This window comes from Vombatus ursinus, unplaced genomic scaffold (genome assembly GCF_900497805.2).
Source record: "Vombatus ursinus unplaced genomic scaffold, bare-nosed wombat genome assembly UNPS02008961.1, whole genome shotgun sequence".
In the NCBI taxonomy this organism is placed as follows: Eukaryota; Metazoa; Chordata; class Mammalia; order Diprotodontia; family Vombatidae; genus Vombatus; species Vombatus ursinus.
Genome location: NW_020948739.1, coordinates 8,051,236 through 8,066,089, shown reverse-complemented (window position 1 = coordinate 8,066,089; position 14,854 = coordinate 8,051,236). Strand labels below are relative to the sequence as shown.

Sequence of the window (14,854 nt, the reverse complement as noted above, 5' to 3'; positions counted from 1 at the left end):
TCTCTCTCTCCTTCCCTTTCTCTCCTCCTCCTCCTTCTCTGTTTCTCTCTCTTACCTTCTCCTCTCTCTCTCCCTCTCTCAGTCCCCTTCATCTTTCTCTCTCTTCCTTCTCTCCGTCCCCCTCTCTTCTCTCTCACTCATCTTTCTCCCTCTCTCTCTTTCTCTCTGTCCTTCCCTTTCTCTCCTCCTCTTTCTTTTCCTCTCTCTCTCTCTCTCTCTCTCTCTCTCCCTCTCTCTGTCTCTCTCTCTCCCTCCCTTCCTCCTTCCCTCATCTCTTTCCATTCTACTTTCTTTCCCTCCCTCCCTCCCTTCATGGTTTGATTCCATTAAAGCTGAAAAAAAAACTGAGCTAACAGAAGGCATGATTTGTTTCATATTACTGCCTGGGGTTCTGTCCTTTCTTTTCTAGGATCTTAGAGCTACCACTTTTGAAGTCTTAATACAATTGTATCTCAGTTATTTTCACTGTTAGAAGAAGAACAGAGGCTCAAATTATCCCCGAGTCATTTCCATTTGGCTTTGTAAAAAATAGTAGGGACTCAACGAAGTTTCAAACTTGGGAAACTGGGTAAGTGGTAATGTCACTGACAGAAGGAGTGAAGTCAGAAGGAGGAACAGGTTTCTAGGAAAAGATAATAAGCTTGGTATTGGGCATAAATTTCTACCTCGCCTCTAAATCTTAATTCAAATGCTATGCCCTCTATGAAGCTTCTCTAAGCTCTCTGGTGAGTAATGATTACCAACCCTAAGCCCAGAAAGCACTTGCCATATTCTGCAGTATTCTGATCTGTGCCTGTCTTATTCCCACTCAAAGACTGGAAACTTCATCATGGCAAGGATGAATCTCACTTGACCTTTCTATCTTCCTCTAGGTACCTGGGAGGATAGAAAGTTCAAATGAGATTCATCCTGGGCACTGCACAGAGCAGGCACTTAGGTTGGATGAACTGAATTGAATTAAATTGAATTTTACATGAGTTGAATTGAATTTTATTAGTGGAAACTAATTGAATTAAATTGAATTTGAGGTGCTAATGAGATATTAAGGTGTGATGTACTGTAGGCCTTGGCTATGGAAGTCTCATACCCAAATCCGTTGCATTCCTAGTCCCATCTCTCTTTGTCAGTTGTAATGGGGCTGATTTTCCACCAGGATCCCATGATGGAAATCTGAAGAGCCAAAAATCTTAAATTTGATTCTCAGGAGGAACTTAAAGGCATTCTTTTTCTCTCTTTTTTAATCATATGAAATACCTTTGAATATCTTTGTTTTTTAATTGATATGCCATAGACTAAGGAAGACCTGAATGTTGATGGAAGGAGGATTAGGCCTTTGAAGGGTACATGCTTAACTAAGCCTAAGAAGAAAGACTGGTGGGAAAGGAAGAATGAAAATGGGGAAAAGAAATTATAAGAAGGAGAGGAAATCAAGAGAGAAAAGGAAAGTAGGAGAAGAAAGATGGCAAAAAGAAATTGAGATTTGCCATCTTTCTTCTCAACCTCTCTTCACTTTCAGAACAGCTTCCTCATGAGCTACAGTAATAATAATGATAACGTTTATGATAATTTGTTATTGTTGTTGTTCAGTCATGTCTGACTCTTCATGACTTCAAGGACCATAGCATGCCAGTACTGTCCCTGGGGTTTTCTTGGCAAAGATACTAGAATGGTTTGCCATTTTCTTCTCCAGTGATTTAAGGCAAACAGAGGTTAAGTGACTTACCCAGGGTCATACAGCTAGTAAGTGCCTGAGATGGGATTTGAACTCAGATCTTCCTGACTCCAAGCCCAGTGTTCTATCCACTGATAGCTGCCTCCTTTGTGATAATAATAACTTTTAAATTGTGCTGTAACATTTGCGAAAAATTTCATATACAATTATCCCTTCTACATTGTGACTTTCCCTATCACAGTTTCCATTTATCGAGGGTTGGCATAAGAAATTAAATGGGAATTTTGGGGGAGTTTTGCATAAGGTGCAAGCAATACACAAAGACCAGCAGAAGGCACAGATAAAGTTTAGAAACTCAGAAATACATAAAATATATGTATAGTATTATATAATATCAACATATAATATCAACATAATAAATCAGACTTCTTGCTGGTACAAGGGAAGGACGAAAATTTTTATGGGGATTTTCCAGATCACAGGAGCATTGTACCCCTAACCCTTGTGATGTAAAAAGGATAACTGTACCTTCTTACATTTGGTCCTTATAACAACCCTATGAGATAAGTGGAGGGAGGAAGAGAAGGAAGACAGTTTAGGAAATGAGGAAGGAGACAGAGAATGAATGTTGTTCAGTTTGCAATAAACGTAGACATAACTAGCACAGTACTTCATCCTGTAATGATAATAGCTAAGGGGAGCTGACCTCCCTTAAGTGACCACTATCTCTGAGTCTCACCTCAAGGCTCTCTGCTGCCATGTGCCCTCCCATAATTCAGCTGTCCTAAACTTCCTCATTTCTTACCATGGCTGAATGTGCGGTAGAGGCCTCTTGATGCCTCTCTGTTGTCTGAACTACTTTTGCTTTATTTAAAAGGATTCCTGGTTGTGCTGCTGCTAATCAATTAGTTCATCAACCAATATTTATTGACTGCCCATCATGAGCTAGGCACTGTGCTAAGGACCGCAGATTAAAATACAAAGAATGAAACATCCCTTGGAAAAGACACTTTAGAAAGAGGGGAGAAAATGTAGAGGGCCAAGAGAAGTCATTCCCAATCACCCCAACTTAGCCAGAATGAGCCCCTCCACAGGCTACAGCATCATCTGTCCACCTGGGACCTTTCTTCCTCTGCTTTCCAGCCCTCTTCCAACAGGTGTGGAATGTGTTCCCAAAAGAAAGGCAGGGGATAGCGAGAGGGAGGCAGCCTCTCTTTAGGTTTTCCTCTGTTTCAAACAAAACCAACCCAGGGTGGAGGAAGGGAGCAAAGGTACCATTCAGTGACTAATTACAAAGCATTATTATAATAACACTGCCTGCAGAAAGGAGCTCTCCTATTTGTGTTTCAAGTGTGACGCCCACATCACCTCTGTCACTCCAGGAATCTGCCATCCGTTGTTCCCTGATGGGAGACTGTCTGAATGTGACCTGACAGGATAATAATTTTCAAATACCTTTTATTTTTTTAATTTTTTCTCTTCAGTTCTAAGATTCATATGCTTAAGAAACAAGGTGCTTTGATTAAATTATCTTGGGAGAGCAGGGACTATGTTTTGCATTTCTTTGTGACTCAGTCCTTCACACAGTGCCTGGTACATAGTAGGGCCTTCATAAACATTTATTGATTTGAACATTCCAAGGTGATGTATCTGGGTTAGCATGAGCCTTTGTGTTTGGTGCAACCATTAGCATTAAAATGGGAATTTTTCTATAACTAAATCCATGCCACAGCTTCAGCTGATCTGATTTTGAGGAGAGGAAATGGTAGGAAAAAAGTTACTCCTCAAGGCAGTTTTTTTCATGAACATAACAATAGTTTACATACATTTAGCCTCTTATTAAAAAGCACATGATATGCATTATCTCATTTGCTTTTCATGTTGTGAGATAGGTAGTATAATTATCCCTGTTTTACAGATGGGAAAGCTGAGGTTCAGGCAAATGTCTTGCCTGAGGTTACACAGCTAGTAAATAGCAAAACCAAGGTCTGAACCAGGTTCTTCTTCAAGCGTTCTGACCTAAAGTCCAGTGCTCTTCCTGCAGTGGAATGATACCAGGCAGTTAGGCTTTCTCAGTAGTTCAGTGTGTGGCATTGTTCAGCTGTGTTGTAAAGGAACACATACACGTGCGCGCACACACACACACACACACACACACACAGAGTGGTGTAGCCAGACAGGGGTGGTGGTAGCAAATACCACCTGGGCAGAATTCTTGGAGACTAGGGCATAAAATGATCATGGGATCATGGATTTAGAGTTAGACCTTTAATGTCATGAGGTAGCACAGTGAATAAAATACTGGAAAAGGAAGACTTGAGTTCAAACTCTGCCTCAGACACTTAGCTCTGTGACCCTGGGAAAATCACTTAATGTCTCAGCCTGTTTCCTGTAAAGTGGAAATGAGGACAGCACCTACCTCAGAGTCATCATGAGGACCAAATGAGAAAATGCATGTAAAATACTTTATAACCCTTAAAGTAATCTATAAGTGCTAGGGATTTTTATTATAATTTTAAGAAGAGACCCAAAAAGGATAAGTGACTTACTCAATGTCCCACAAATAGTACATGGTAGAACCATACTTTGAACCCAGGCGTCTGACTCTAGATTTATCCACTGCACATGAGAAGGGACTCAAACCTCTGTCTGCCCTCTTACCCAGAACAATCCCAACTAACCCTTCCCAGTAAGGCAGAAAGTATTTATGCCAATGAAGTCCAACATTGCCTGATGGGATTAGTGAATCTGTGAGCTTCTGTCTTCCTCCTGCCCTAAGTTTTCCTCAGCCATGATGATATGCACCTGCCATGCCACTGCCTGCTGTTTCTAAAATAAAGATTAGAAGGTTTGTTTGGAACTAAGGCAGACTCAGAAAATGTAGCCCAAATACCTCAGAGGGCAAGAGTGATATACTCTAAGATGCTTCTCATGACTCAAAAGAAGTGTGTGTTCTACAACAAAATGATTGACCATATCAAAATCTGCACTGAAGTCTAGGAAGGGATGGCTAAGAAAATGATATTAGCTTTTAGTTGTTAAGTGATTATTGACAATCTTTGAGAAAGCTGTTTCAGCCTTGTAGATTGTAATTTTCTAGAGGGCAGAAACTGGAGTTTTGGCATTGTATCCCTAGTACCTTGTACATAGTACTTAATGAATACTTGATGGATTGGATTGGTTGGAAGGGAGTGGTGGGTTCAGAAGCTAAGATTGTTATTCTTAATTGTTACTGATTTTAACAGTTATGAGACTTATCCCCATGCCAATGAATGTCAGCAAAAACTGTGCATCTGATGTCTGTGAGTAGGGCTGATCCTAAGCACAACTGTTAAGTGGACAAAAGTTTTTCTTCAAGGTTTCACTAGGGTTTTATTTTCTTCTACAGTATTTCTCTGACCTACCTATTCAAAAACCCTGTCCAAAACATAAAATAAAGTTCTTTTGGCATGACCTGTTCTTAATGAAGCCATGCTGGCTCTTTGTAATCACTGTTTTTCCCCTCAAGGTTCACTAAGTATCTCTTTAATATGTTCTGGAATTTTGCCAGGAAACAAAATCAACCTGATAGGCCTGTAGTTTGTTAGACTTAGTTCTTTTTCCTTTTTTTAGATTGGAACATTTCTCTTCTCTCATTCTCCACATTCTTTCAAATATCAATAAGCAATCATATATGACAACTCTTTCAGTATCTAAGGGAATGGTTCATTTGGGTCCAGAGACTTGGATTCATTCTGGCCATCCAATTGCTTTCTTACCATGCCCTTGCTTACCTTGAGTATCATTTCCCCTATTTGCCATTTTTGTTCTGTCTTTTTCCAGACCAAAGGTCATTCTCCTTGGCAGAGAAAACAAGCAAAATTAGAGCCAACGAGTTCTACATTCTCTCTGTTGTTCAGTTATCATTGTCTCACTGAGCCCAAGCAATAGTCCTGTTCCATCTTCCATCTTCTTTTAAAAACATCATTTCTTCTTGTCTTTGATTTTCCCCAGCAGCCTCATATCATCCTTAGCTTTAGAACTCCTGATATTACTCTTAGTGTACTATGCCACACTTTTGTATCCATCTTTTATTGTTTGCTCTGGCTTCCATCTTGTGTAATACCTGTTATAAATCTAATGAGATTAGCAAGTTCCTGATTGTCCACATCAGTCTCCAGGCAACTCCTATTTTTCTCATTGACATTGTTTCCCTTTATGTCTTCAGAATTTCATTCTTGGTAGTTCCTTTTACTTCCTGGCCTGATTTCCTCTGTAGATTTTTGTTCCATTGGATTCTATATATCTTTCTTCCGAACCATTCAAAAGTTTTTTCCCCAAAATTTCAGGGTATATATTGTTGCTATCCCTGACTTTCTTCTCATTTTCTGTCATAAACTCCAGGAGGGAGTGGTCACTTCCCTCCAAAATTTCCATCATTTCTGCTGTAGCAACCAGTTCTTCCATATTGGTGAGAATCAGATTCAGAGGATGAAATTTTCACTAATGCAAATGAAGACATTATAAGTATCTTTGCTTTTAAAGAAGGAAAGCTCCAGCAGGTGTCCATATAATTAAAATCTCCCATCATTATTATATCATGCCTCAGTGGTGGGCTTGTGATCTGTTTCCTGAATCACGGACCTATTTCCTCTTCCCATACAGGTGATCCGTAGTATACTCTGATTTTGATTTCTCCCTTTATTGATCATTACCTAAATGTGGTCCACCGTGGTTAGCCCTGATAATTCTTGATTTTCCTCACTTGGATATTGTACAGTGTTTTGTCCTTCCTTTTATCTTCTTTATTTTGAATAAGATATTTTGTTTTTATTGAGTCGTTTCAGTTACATCTGACTCTCCCATTTGGGGTTTTCTTGGTAGATACTGGAGTGGTTTGCCATTTCCTTCTCTAGCTCATTTTACATATGAGGAACTGAGGTATACAGGGTTAAGTGACTTGCCCAGAGTCACACAACTACTAAATATTTGAGGCTGGATTTGAACTCAGGTCTTCTTGACTCCAGGACTGGCACTCTATCCACTACACCACCTATCTGCCCCAGATATTTATACAGACTATATTCTAGTCTTGGCTCTTATTGTACAATGTCTCACTGATACCTAGGAGTGACACCTCCTTTAACTAGGATCTCTAGTATTTTTAGGTAGACATATGAGGCTCATTTTGTAGCTCCTCTAAGCTCTGAGCATCTCAATATTTATTCTTCCTAAGTTGATTCGTGCCTCTATGGACAGAGGTATCAAACTTGAGTCCACAGGCCACATGCAGCCCCCAAAATTCCCAGCATAACCAAACCAGATTAAAATGCAATTGGGAAATGTTTATCAAAATAACAAAAATACAGTAAAAGATGGATAATGCTAATTTGTGGGATTTTTAAGCCAATATAAGGCCAACAGAGATCTTTTTCTATTCGAGTTTGATACCACTGGTGTATGGTATCGAGGTAGTTGGATTCATGTAGGCACTTTTTTCCAATCCTCTTTTTTTCAGTTTAAAGTTCTTTTGATTAAATTTGCAAAACACCAGGAAAATACACTCTTACCAGCCTTTGTTACACTCCATCCCTTGACAGAAAACTGTTTCTCCAGTATTTTGAGCCATTGTCCAGAAATCAAATCCCATTCTCAGATGATACCTTTTTTAACTAGTTGTTCTCCAAAATCAGCTTTTTTTCTTCTTCATTCCTGGCCTTTAATGGGCGGTAATGGTGAAAACACCACCTGTGCCCCTTATAATTTTCAGTTTCTTGCCCAAGAGTTCATTTTCCTTGGCAATGTTCATATTCCTTGGCTTTCTAGATTCATCCTGGCAGTATCATTTATTCCCATGTGAATCACAAGAAGGGGCTAGTAGTCATCTGTTTTGACAAGTTTGGGGAAGTTTTCTCCCCAAGTTGACAAAGCCCTCACTGTAATCAGGTTGCCTCCACTTGGAGCTCTGGTAGCAATCCTTTGACCACAGAAGAAACAAAAATATTGTGCACTCAATGCAAGCCATTGCAAAGTTCTCTATGCTCTCTATTCCTACTGCTAGTTTACAACCTTTTATGACTTCTTTGTATCCCTTATCACCCCTTTATACTTCATTACTTCCCCTTTACTACTTTTTTTTACATCTTTATATCTTTAAAACTTTTTATTACCCCATATCAACTTGATATCCACATACTACTTCCTTGTCCTTCTCTCTTTATTTTATTACAGAATCTAGCTCAGTTTATTTTTAAGAATACTTTTTCATATATCTTGTTTTTTACATTGCTATATTTCCTAATGTAGTCCTTCCCCCTGTCAGAAAACTATCGCTTATAATAAAGAATAAAAAAGATAAGGAAAAAAACAGTTCACCAAAGCTAACCCACGTATCTGAAAAAGTCTGACACTATATGTGATGCTTCACTCCTTCCCCTCCTCTCCTCAACTTCTTCAAAGAAGAGGACAAGGCACTTTCTCATATCTCTTCACTGGGGCCAAGTTTGGTTATTGTAATTTCTTTCATTCAATTTCAATTATTTTGTTCCTATTGTTCTTTCCATTCATATAGTTATAGTCATTTTGTATATTGTTTTTCTGGTTTAGCTTATGTCACTTTGCACCAGTTCATGAGCCCTTTTATGCTTCTCTGTATTGATCATATGCATTGTTTCTTACAGTGCTATAATATTTCATTATATTTACGTGCCAGAACTTGTTCCCCAATTAATGGATATCCATTTGATATTCAGTTCTTTGTACTATCTCTGTATAAATTCTTATACAGTTTTTCCTATTTGTTTTAGTTACCTTTTCTTATTTACCATGCCTTACCTTTTTCTTTTCTAATTCTCTTCCTTAGAGAAGACTCAGTCTCTTTTTTTTTTCTCCCTTAGGTCATCTACTTTTAGAACATGCCCTTCTCCTTTTTGGCAAGTCAATCTTTGTCAACTTTTCCTCAAATTTTCCCAAATTTCTTTTCCCTAAATTCAGTTTCTTTCTTCATAAATTCGAAGACCTCCAAGTCACCTTAACAATTTCTTTCTCTTTCGTGTCCCCTTTATTCCCTTCTCTTCTGACCCATTCTGCCATCCATACAGCTAAAAGATTCTTCCTGGCTGCTTTTTCACTGCTAGGGTCCTCAAAGAATAAGTCTAAGGCAAAAAGTAGTAACTAGCATTTATATAGTACATTAAGATTTGCAAAATGCTGCTGGGAAAACTAGAAAGCAGTTTGGCAGAAACTAGGCATAGACCAACATCTAATACTGTATACCAAGATAAACTCGAAACGGGTACATGATTTAAATATTACATCACAAGCAAATTAGGGGAACATCAAGAAAAACTACTCGGTAGATAAGGGAAAGGATAAGGGAAGAGCTCATGACCAAACAAGATAGAGGGGATCACAGAAGGTAAAATGGATAATTTTGATTTCATAAAATTAAAAATCTTTTACACAAAAAATCCACTGTAGCCAAAATTAGAAGGAAAGCAGAACACTGGGGGGGTAGTTTTTTGGCAAATTTCTCTGATAAAAGTCTCATTTCTTGAATATACAGAGAACTGAGCCAAAATGATAAAAATAAGAGCCATTCCCCAGTTGATAAATGGCCAGAGGATATGGACAGGCAGTTTTCATAAGAAGAAATCAAAACTATCAATAGTCATATAAAAGTGTTCTAAATCATTAATAATTATAGAAATGAAAATTAAAATGTCTCTGAGGTACCACCTTATACCTATACCTATTGTTTAACATGATAGAAAAGAAAAATGAAAAATGATGGAGGGAATTTGGAAAAATAGGTACATTAATGCACTGTTGGTGGAAGCATTTTGGAGAATCATTCAGAACTATGCCCAAAGGGCTATAAAACTGTGACCCAGTAATACCACTATGATCCTTTGATCCAATATTGCAACTACTAGGTCTGTATCCTAATATATATATATATATATATACATATATTAAAAAAGGAAAAGGACTTGTATGTACAGAAATACTTATATTAGCTCCTTTTGTGATGGCAAAGAATTGGATATTCAGGGGACGCCCAAAAATTGGGAAACGGCCAAATAAGTTGTGGCATATAATTGTGATGGAATACTATTGTGCTGTAAAAAATGAAGAAGTAGGTGGCTTCAGAAAAGCCTGGGAAAACTTATATGAGTTCATGCAAAGTGAAGTGAGCAGAACCAAAACATTGTATATAGTAACAGCAATATTGTAACAATAATCAAATGTGAAAGATACATCTTTAATTTATACAATGATCCATGACAGTTCCAAAGGATTCATGATGAAAAATGCTATCTGCCTTCAGAGAGAAGTCTGATGAACTCTGAGTACAGAATGCAGCACATTTTCTTTTACTTTCTTTATTTTCCTTATTTGTTTTTTCTTTCACAGCATGGATGTTGTGGAAATATGCTTTTTCATGACTTTGTATGAATAATGAACATCATATTTCTTTCTTTCTCAGTGGGTAGGAGAGGGGTAAGATGGAGAGAAAGCATTCAGAATGGAAAATAAATTTTTTTTGAAGATTGGCAAAATTATTTACATACATTATTTTCTTTGAGTCCCACAATAACACTGTGAAGGGAATGCAACAGGTATTATAACCCCCTTTTGCAGATGTTGCTTAGTTTAATTGATTTGACTATGGTCACACAGCTAGTAAGAATTACAAGCAGGATTTGAACCTAGGCCCTCCTGACTCCAAGTCAAGCATTATATTTTCCAAACCATACTTCTTGTCTAACTAGAACAATCTTTGTCCTCATCTCATGTCCTCACATCCTGACATGACCTATACTACTAGTCCCTACCCAGTGACAGCTTTCTTTCTATGAAAACAAAGTCTGAACCTAGGTAAAAATGTGAACAATCCTTTTCAACTATAGGGAAAGAGTCCTAGTTGGCAGTTCGACATTTACAAAGAAGGTTTCACAACTATGGGGTGAGGTAGGTGGTCATATTAGTAATTTTCTGTGTTGAATTACATATGATCAGTCATCAAGCATTTACTAAGCACCTACTATGTGCAGACCACTATGCTACAAATACAAAGAATAAACAATCCCTACTCTCAATGAGCTAAAATTTTCTCTCCTTTTTTTTGTCAATTAGGCAATCTATAAGATGGTTTCTTCAGTAATGAAAATGCCCGAAGATGAATCAACACCAGAAAAAAGGACAGAGAAGATCTTTCGCCAGATGGATACCAACCGAGATGGTGGGTCCAAGATTGCAATCTCTTGCCTTCCCTTTATTAGTTATTTCTTATGTAGCCTGTATATAGCTTGCTTTGCATATATTTATTTGCATATTGTTTGTGCCATTGGATTGTAAGCTCCATAAGGGCAGAAACTGTCTTTTCCTTTTTTTGTATCTCCAGGTTTAGCACAGTACTAGGCACACAGTAGGTGATTAATATGTTTATTGCTTGACTGATAGCAGGGTAGGTAGGGGTGTGTAGTACCAGGCTGACCATAAAGTAAATGTTAAGAATCCATTACAAAGAGCACGCATTCTCATCTAAAATTTTGTTCTTATTTTCCAGGCAAACTCTCCCTGGAAGAATTCATCCGAGGAGCCAAGAGTGATCCTTCCATAGTGCGCCTCCTGCAATGTGACCCCAGTAGCGCGGGCCAATTCTGAACCCCATTCCCATTGTCTGGATGAATTCTATAGAGCTGCTTTTTTTTCTTTTTTTTTTCTTTTTTTTGCCAAACATTGGTGGTGATGTTGCCTCTGTGTGGCCAGATATTCCTTCTTCTGTGATGCCTTTTAGCTTCTTTTGTGGATGTGTTCATGGGAATGCCAAGTGCTCTCATCTGCTTGTCAAGAGCATGGACAATACTGTTCTACACAGATTTTGTGGTGTTCGTTGTTTTAAGGGTTTTTTATTATTGTTGTTATTTTGGTTTAACATGTCTGTTCTTAAAACTAAGGATCATGGATGCCAGAGTTCAAAAACTATGTAACCCTGGTACATTGGGCCTGAGACCTCTAAGAGATTTTAAAAAATATAAAAAAAAAAGATAAAAAAAAAGAGATTAAAAAAAAAACCAAACTTCCCCATTGTTTATTGCTAAATACACCTAAGTGTTCCAAGTACAGATGCAGTGGGTGACTGTTCCCCAATAACAAGTTGTACCCTAGGCCATAGGGCACAGCCACTGAACAGGCTTGAACAATCAACCCATAATGGATCAATTCCAGTGTGGGCTGTAGTGTCTAAGCTGTGAACATTACTCAAGGTGAATAAGCAGAAAGCAGGGGCAAGATGACTCAGCTGGTTTTTAAGACAGGTCTATACTAGTCAACTTAACATAACCGTATTGAGGAAATAAACAAAAATCTATCTTCCAAAACCAGGCCTATATCTAGTCGCTCTTTGTGTTAACAGATAAGAATGTTGTAAATATACAGTGATGGGTAATGAAGACAAAAACAGTGTTCTGGAATATTGAAGGGAGATGCATGTCTAATGAGATCTTGGGAAAGGGTGGTAGTGTTCTTACAGTCTTACTACAAAAGACTGTTTTTGTTTTTGTTTTGGTAGCTTATTGTGAGGTAAGCCAGCTCTAATGAATGTCTGACATGTTGTGTTTTAAAGTCATATATTCTGTCTGCACAGGTGCGCCAATCAATAGGTGTATTTTATGTATTTAAAAAAATGAAAAAAATATATCAAAAGGCCCAGTTCTTCATTTTATGTTTCCAGGTAAAGGATACTTGGGAAAGGGAAGGAGGTCAGACTTACAGGGATGGGAATCTTAGGGTATTACCAGGACCATAATCAATGGGAGTGGAAACCTAGTGCTTCTTTGATGCTTTCAAAAAGAAGAAAATCATAGACACACATGCCTTTGGGACTTCCAGAGCCTCAAACCCAAACCTGTGACACTTTTGAGATGCACATCTTCCCAAGTCAGGGATGTCTCTGAAACGCAATCCCCAGTATCTTTGGCTGGGGCGCTCATCCAATTTCTTTGGTAAGGAATCTGGAAGTGCTGCTGAGGTTGGCAGAGGGCCCCAGGGGAGTGATGGATGGGATATGAACATGGCAACATTTGCCATTACCAAATACAATCAGAAGGCTGATTTTGGTTCAAGGCCCATGCCAAGGTGAAGCCAGGTTCTCTACCCTTTTCACGCAGGCTACTGGTTACTTTAGATTTCAAATTAAGAGTTAGAGTCCAACCCCAAGGTGCTAAATGTCAATGAACAGCAGGGGAGAGCGTCATTCTTCACACTGATTGGTTGTTTAGTAGCTAGAGCTCTTGGGAAGTAGACATCAAGCATGGCCTACCAAAGAGACAGATAGATCCCCAGGTTGGTTCTCCAACAGAGGTCACCTCTGTAACAGAAAACACAGAGGGTAAGTAGAGACATTGCGTTTGGAAACATTAAGAAAAGCCATGTCTAAGCAGCACAATGAGCTCATAGAAGCATACCCTACATCCTGTATTATTAGCAATTAAAGTCCATTAAATTAAGTCCATTAACACTGGTAGTAAAAAAAATCTAAATTTGTGCTGTTGTCTGAAATGAGCAGAAAGTCTCTTTACATGGAACTAGTTCCCTCTATTGGGGAGCCTTAGCTGGATGGCTTTAAATCCCACCTTGACCTGCTCTATACAAGCATTTATTAAGCACCTACTATGTGCCAGGCACTGTGTGCTAAATGCTGAGGATGCAAAGAAAGGCAAAGAAATAATAATAATAATAATAATAATAATAATTTCCTGCTTCTAAGCTCACCAGAGTCTAATAGAGAGACAATATTCAAACAACTTTTGACAGACAAGATAAAGATAGGATAAATCAGAGATAATATCAAAGGGAAGGCACACTACGATTAAAGACTATAAGAAAAGGATCCCTTGAAGAAGGTGGGACTTTATCTGAGACTAGAAGAACTAGGAGTAAGATGGAATGTCTCACTGTAGGAAAGATAGCAAGAAGACAGAAGAAAGACAAGAGGGGAATAAAGGGTTGTTGTTGTTTGTCCTTCAATCTCGAAGGGGACTGATCACTGGGAAGGTACAAAGGGACCAGATTTGGAAGGACTTCAAAAGCCAAACAGAAGATTTTAGATTTTTTTTTCCTTGTTAATATGATTATACAGGTGAAAGGAAATTAGACTCAGTCTCCCCTTCTCCTTCATTCCAGTCTGAAGATTAAGACCTCATCACACAAAGGAAATTTTGCTTTCTCTCAGCCCTTTCGATAGCCCCAGGCCTTCCACCCAGAAATCTCCAGGTTTGCTTTAGGTCTAGCTTTCCTTAGTGCTTAAATCCAGAGCTTTATTGTTGAAAGGAGGATTAGTCCTGTCTCACCAGAGGCTTTCTCTGAGCTCTGTTTTCATCACTTTGCAGAAGTACTTATGAATCAATGAGTATATTTGCCTCTTTTAGCTTCTAGTTATGAATCAATGAATGTATTTGCCTCTCATAGCTCTCCTTCCCAATCCTTTCTCAGACTACAGTGTAAGCCTCTGAATCAGAAGCAGATCTAGGCCTCATCATTGAAGGAAGGATATATACTGGAGGACGGCTCTGACTCCCACTCCAGGGCCCTACCATCCCACCTGGTACCTCCTTCTTTGTTTCTATTCCCTGCCTAAATGTATAGAGGATGGAGAGATGATATTCTTCCTACACCTTTTCGCCTTTCAAAGACTAGTTAAAAAATGACCAAAACTCTACTAAATAAATAGGATGCATTAGGCATTTGTGCAGAGAGGTAGCCTTGCATAAAGTAAAGAGCTGGCCTTGCTGTCAGGAGGACCTGGGTTCAAGTCCTGATACATACTAGCTGAGTGCCCCTGGGCAAGCCATTTAACTCTTTGTACTCTAGGCAACCCTTTTCAGACTCTAAGTTATAAAGAAGGTACCAGCCTGAATTGGTAAAGGATGATTCCTTTCTGAGAGTTCCCTGTATCAATGAAATCACAGGTGTAGTCCCTGTTTATATCTCTATTTCTGCAGAGTACTATGTGGAAGGGACTACCAAAAAAACAGACTCTAGCCATTTTTTTTAAGTTAAGGTCTTTAACAGGTCTCAGTTTGACTGAATCTTGCCACTGGGTCCAGATGGCTCTGAAGGAGAAAGTGAGGCTGGTGACTTCGCACAGCCCTCCCTCACTTAAATCCAACTCACTTTGATGTCATGGCATCACCTCCC

General features: G+C 38.7%; 1 protein-coding gene across 6 annotated transcripts in view; it reads left to right on the top strand.

Annotated features, from left to right (window-relative positions):
* NCALD (neurocalcin delta) overlaps positions 1-14,759 on the top strand; it is a 356,021-nt gene extending 341,262 nt beyond the window's left edge. For all 6 annotated transcript variants that reach the window (XM_027849998.1, XM_027850002.1, XM_027849997.1 and 3 more), the window contains 2 exons: positions 10,790-10,895; positions 11,223-14,759. In XM_027849998.1, the coding sequence (XP_027705799.1) occupies positions 10,790-10,895; positions 11,223-11,320 (204 nt within the window). In that variant the 3' untranslated portion in view covers positions 11,321-14,759. The remainder of the gene's footprint in view (positions 1-10,789; positions 10,896-11,222) is intronic.
* Positions 14,760-14,854: the final 95 nt, after the last annotated feature.